Here is a 5,917-nt window from a genome sequence, read left to right as displayed (position 1 = left end):
CTCTAAACTCTAGTGGTATATGAGCATGTTAAAATTATTCGCACTCGCACTCAAAAATTAACCGCCGGACGCTGACGCTGCCATCTTTGTTTACAATAACAAGGGAATCTTTAAGGAGCGTGGCGATTCGTTGCAATCAGATCTCATCGCATCCAATGAATTTTAAGCATTTTGTGGCACGATTTCTTGACTACATGTATCAAGGCTTAATTACGAGGAACGAATATTAGCCTTGATTTATGAAGATGTCGGAAAACATGCACATCTAAAGACATTACATCAAACAGTTCTATCGGACAACAAAACTGTATATTTTTATCGCACACAATAAGCCACCCCGTGATAATTTATTAAACATTTCTCATATGGTTTTTATATACTATATTTGCAACTATTGTTTTTCAGCATCCTTGATGTTATTTCTCGCAATCTATGGCATTATCAAGATAATTATAGGTAAGTTATTTAAATGTTTAGCAGATTCTCACGAACTGTAAATATTAAATTGATAGACTTTGAAGGATGCGTGAAATCAATTACTAACTGAGCCACTTATTGCAGCAAAGTGGCAAATGTTTTAGTGCCATTTTAAATGGTGCGTGAAAGGCTTCCATGAACGAAATGAATTTTCCTGCTGGTATCCATCATTTTAGTGGGTGATGATTCTTTCTTCTTTTTTTTTTTTTCTTCTTTTTTTTTTTCTTTTTTTTTTCTTTTCTTTTCATTTAATTTATTTTCCCCCCGTCAGCGTCAGTGTATCATGGAAACTGGCTGTAGCTATTTAAATTTTTCCACCTACATCTCTGACAGTCATTCACACCCTTCCATTACACCATAGTGAAAAGAACAAAAACATTTACAAACACAAAATAGTATCGAGTTCTACTAACATTTCTGTACATTCAATTTTATTCATAACTTGTCTTGGAAGTGGCAGTCCTCCTATAGGCGGATTAAGAAGGAAGTGTCGACCATTGATGAAGGGGTGGAAGTGGGTTGGAGGTCTACCTATTGATAAAGTACAGGATAGTTCTTCATATCACGAACTTGTCAAAACGATCATATGACTGCTTTTTGCAGATTTTTTTAATGCGTTAACCGTTTTCTTGTCCAGACTCCAGTTTGACAGACTGAAAAAGTATAGTTATATACAAAAAAATTGTTTTCTATAATGAACATGGCATTGTATTCACTTATACTTGATTTTTGTTTAATGTCATAGGTTCTGTGTATCTTATGAGCTGTCCAGAGATCTTTCTGATGCCGTTTTACCTGCTGTTTGGCGGAGTTATCTCCCTTATTCCACCCATACTGATGCTGTACAGAATATTCCATTCAGACGAGAAGTCTGAGAAATCCGTGGAAGGATTATGGTGGATACTTGAGAAAGTCTTCTATGCAAGTGTGGTTATCATATTCGCAGGTATGTGATGTAGTTTTCATTTAATGATTTAATGACAAACAAACAAACAAATGTAAGTGTGAGAGAGAGAGAAAGAGAGAGAGAGAGAGAGAGAGAGAGAGAGAGAGAGAGAGAGAGAGAGAGTATAATAATATAATTAGAGAGAAAGAAAAAGAGAAGGGGAAGAGTAGAATGAAAAGGAGAGAAAGTGAGCTAAAGAGAAGAGAGATAATATAAAAAGGGAGTGAAAGATAAAACAGAGAGAGACACAGAGAGAGAGACGGAGTAAGAGAGGGAGGATATGTATGTGTGTGTGTGTGTGTGTGTGTGAGAGAGAGAGAGAGGGAGAGAGAGAGAGAGAGAGAGAGAGAGAGAGAGAGAGAGAGAGAGAGAGAATATAATAATATAATTAGAGAGAAAGAAAAAGAGAAGGGGAAGAGTAGAATGAAAAGGAGAGAAAGTGAGCTAAAGAGAAGAGAGATAATATAAAAAGGGAGTGAAAGATAAAACAGAGAGAGAGACGGAGTAAGAGAGGGAGGATATGTATGTGTGTGTGTGTGTGTGAGAGAGAGAGAGAGAGAGAGAGAGAGAGAGAGAGAGAGAGAGAGAGAGAGAGAGACGAAAGTGAGAGAGATCAAATATAATTAGAGAGAACGAAAAAGAGAGGGGGAAGAGTAGAATGAAATGTAGAGAACGTGAGCTAAAGAGAAGAGAGATAATGTAAAAAGAGGGAGTGAAAGATAAAACAGTTAGAAAAATAGCGAGAGAGAGAGAGAGAGAGAGAGAGAGAGAGAGAGAGAGAGAGAGAGAGAGAGAGAGAGAGAGAGAATATAATTAGAGAGAAAAAAAAAGAGTAGGGGAAGAGTAGAATGAAAAGGAGAGAAAGTGAGCTAAAGAGAAGAGAGATAATATAAAAAGAGGGAGTGAAAGATAAAACAGAGAGAGACGGAGTAAGAGAGTGAGGATTTGTGTGTGTGTGTGTGTGTGTGTGTGTGTGTGTGTGTGAAAGAGAGAGAGAGAGAGAGAGAGAGAGAGAGAGGGGAGAGAGACAGAGAGAGAGAGAGAGAGAGAGAGAGAGAGAGAGAGAGAGAGAGAGAGAGAGAATATAATTAGAGAGAAAGAAGAAGAGTAGGGGAAGAGTAGCATGAAAAGGAGAGAAAGTGAGCTAAAGAGAAGAGAGATAATATAAAAAGAGGGAGTGAAAGATAAAACAGAGAGAGACGGAGTAAGAGAGTGAGGATTTGTGTGTGTGTGTGTGTGTGTGTGTGTGTGTGTGTGTGTGTGTGTGTGAAAGAGAGAGAGAGAGAGAGACAGAGAGAGAGGGAGACAGACAGACAGACAGAGAGAGAGAGAGAGAGAGAGACAGACAGACAGAGAGACAGAGAGAGAGACGAAAGTGAGAGAGATCAAATATAATTAGAGAGAACGAAAAAGAGAGGCGGAAGAGTAGAATGAAAAGTAGAGAACGTGAGCTAAAGATAAGAGAGATAATGTAAAAAGAGGGAGTGAAAGATAAAACAGAGTTAGAGAAATAGCGAAAGAGATAGAGAAAGAGGGAGAGAGAGACAGAGAGACAGAGACAGAGACAGACAGAGAGAGAGAGAGAGAGAGAGAGAGAGAGAGAGAGACAGACAGACAGACAGACAGACAGATACAGAGACAGACAGACACAGAGAGAGACAGAGAGGGAGGGGGAGAGAGAGTGAGGTGTGTGCGCAAGCCTTTCTTCGATATCATTTGATCATAGTTGCTAATTTATGTCAAATGTAAATGTATCATTCTTCATTTTGGCACTCAGAAATGGGACACTATTTCACTGTTACGTTATTTATTTATTTTTTAAACCATGATGTTACACTTTTAGACTTGTATGTAGTGTAGAGGACGTTCTCAATAATCTTTAACAATGGTATGGTAACATATTTTCATTAAAAGTGTAGTTTTGTTCGTATTTGGTTTTAGCAAATGATACTATAATGACTATAATATTATAGTGCAAGACTAAATTGCAACTTTAAATAAATGAAAAATATATCTTTAATTTCTTTTTTCTGTTTCAGGAACTATTTACATTCTTGTCATCATATCACGAACACGTTATTTGGACAGACTGTGTTACGTCTCCTGGCTTCCAGCGTTCGCCATCTTTGTGTTGGTTTTAGACTGGGTCTCTTACGCTGTGTTTTTCCGCTACTTCTGTAACATTGAGTACAAAGAGGAGGAACAGGACCCTATCCCACCGTACACGTGGCCGCCTCACCACCGACACTTGCGATTCCACCACAGGTTCCAGTCATAAAGCAACACATTTCTTCAAAATATCATTGACTTGAGCACTGTATCTTCTGCTGTCTATCATACAATGTGGAAAGTGGACCTCTAACGTTGGGGGAAAGCTATGTCTTGAATAAATGGTGATGTTATTCAAAACTAAACTGTACGCTGTTGGTTGACATTTTATTGGATATACTAGATGATACATACACTTTCATTGGAAAATCGACTGGTGACGTCACGTCATGGACGCATTTCTCAACAGCTTGGATTCATTTCTGATAAGAAGTTATGTGTGCAAATATGGATATAGCATACCAAGGCAGACAATATGTAGATATGGATAGGGCAGTTCAAGTTGGAAAAGGAATGAATGTGTGAATAGGGCAAATCGAGTTCTAAAGAAAGGAAAACATTATTGTCTGTGTATAATGACACACCTATAACAGTCTGAAAGCAATTAAGGTGTCGTCAATAGATCTGATAAACGTCAATGCCATCGTGTGTTCAGAAGACCCTTGATTGAGCTTTAACATAAACCTGCCATCAGCGTAATGCATTTGGTGAATAACTCGTCATGACGAAAGGTCAACTGAACACGTAATGACGACATTGGTTTATGTCAGATCTCCCAACGGGGACCTTCAAGACTAAATAACAGTACGATCTGCTACTAATCTGATACATTGCGGCCATTGGATGTCTAACATAACATATGGAAACTGTGACAAACCAGACTAGAAATGAAAATAACGTCTGTTTAACGACACCCAAAGCGCATCTGTTTAATCATTAGCTATTAGGTGTCTGTCGTGTTACTGTAACTGGGGAAACCAAATTAGAAATGAAGAGGAACATTTGATTTATCTTCGCTGCTGCAAACGTACGTTTGCTTGCATGTCCCTGTGTGTTTCGACGCGGTGGAAACAGTTTACGTTTTTCACCAAGATTAATGTCCTTTGTGCCAAGTGTTTTCATTGTAAAGAGTATTTTCGTCACCTCTGGTCCTTGTGGGAGACAGGTGGGAGCTATCTCGGTGAACGTGGTATCCGTTCGTGATCCACGCTGTTTCTAATTCCGTCACAAGGGAGTAATGACGTCGTCGCTGATGAGTCTTCCTGCGTCGTTTTACCTCCTCGTGATGGATGTTGGGAACTTGTTTCAGACTTAACAACATTAGTTATATGTTATCCTTGCGATGCACTGCAGGAGCGGATTCAGACTTTTTCTAAGGAGGGGTGCAACTTTTAAAAAAAAAGAAGCAACATTCAATATTCAAAAGCACGACAACATGTTTTATGTATACTGAGAAAAGGTGGCGGTGTTTAACGTTGACTGAATGTGATAGTATGGCTAGTATGGGATAAGATGGAACCATTGTCGCTAGTGCTCGGCTTCTGAAGTCGCGCCATTGGTGTACGTTACACACAGTACAACCAGTCAGAAAACTGATTCGTTGTGAGTCTTACTTGGTCCACACAAAATGTACTTATTGTATTACTAGTATCATTACCACGTGCGGTTATTTCGATTATCTTTTACATAGAAACTCCACACACGCTGGGTACTTAAAAGACAAATACTGTTTTCTATTTTCTGCATGTCTTTCTGAGGATGCGTTCCCACGGCGCGACTTGTTGTAACGATACCGGCCAAGTACTAAGACAGGCTTAGGTGTGTCCGGTTCTTACACAGCGTGAATGCACTTAGCGATTTCTGTGATACAAATGTGCTTGGTGAATTAATATTAATGAAATCTGGCATTTCTAAAGTGCATAGTTCAATAGAACACGTTCATGTGCATCTATGTATGTATGTATGTATGTATGTATGTATGTATGTATGTATGTATGTATGTGTGTGTGTGTGTGTGTGTGTGTGTGTGTGTGTGTGTATGATAAAGGGAGGGAGGGAGAGAGAGAGAGGGAGAGAGAGAGAGAGAGAGAGAGAGAGAGAGAGAGAGAGAGAGAGAGAGAGAGAGAGAGAGAGAGAGTGGATATGTATTTGTGTTGTCTAAATGCTTGCATGCATACATGTTTGCGTCTGTACGTGTGTGTGTCCGTACTTGTGTGTGTCCGTGCCTGTGTGTGTTCGTGCCTGTGTGTGTCTGTCCCTGCACGTGTTGTATGTGTATTTACATAATATATAGCTAGCTAGACGAGACATGAATAATCATGGTCGACAGGAAATAGTGTTACTCAGCTTGTTTAGCTATTTTTCTTGATTATTTATTACTTTTGT

The 5,917-nt window shown here is 39.1% G+C and overlaps 1 protein-coding gene across 1 annotated transcript; it reads left to right on the top strand.

Annotated features, from left to right (window-relative positions):
• Nucleotides 1-410: 410 nt before the first annotated feature.
• Nucleotides 411-5,560, top strand: LOC121372109. Its single transcript, XM_041498372.1, has 3 exons — nucleotides 411-456; nucleotides 1,223-1,423; nucleotides 3,463-5,560. The coding sequence occupies exons 1-3, from the start codon at nucleotides 414-416 to the stop codon at nucleotides 3,699-3,701; spliced, it is 483 nt and encodes a 160-aa protein (XP_041354306.1). The 5' UTR covers nucleotides 411-413; the 3' UTR covers nucleotides 3,702-5,560.
• The last annotated feature ends 357 nt before the right edge of the window (nucleotides 5,561-5,917 follow it).

Source organism: Gigantopelta aegis, chromosome 4 (genome assembly GCF_016097555.1).
Source record: "Gigantopelta aegis isolate Gae_Host chromosome 4, Gae_host_genome, whole genome shotgun sequence".
Lineage (NCBI taxonomy): Eukaryota > Metazoa > Mollusca > Gastropoda > Neomphalida > Peltospiridae > Gigantopelta > Gigantopelta aegis.
This window is presented reverse-complemented; position numbering and strand designations above follow the sequence as displayed.

Bases quoted from the DNA above. Each gene is read 5' to 3' on its own strand.
- LOC121372109 (XM_041498372.1), top strand. From the start codon at position 414: ATGTTATTTCTCGCAATCTATGGCATTATCAAGATAATTATAG. The intron at 457-1,222 runs GTAAGTTATTTA...TTAATGTCATAG, and splicing joins CATTATCAAGATAATTATAG to GTTCTGTGTATCTTATGAGC. The intron at 1,424-3,462 runs GTATGTGATGTA...TTTCTGTTTCAG, and splicing joins TGTGGTTATCATATTCGCAG to GAACTATTTACATTCTTGTC.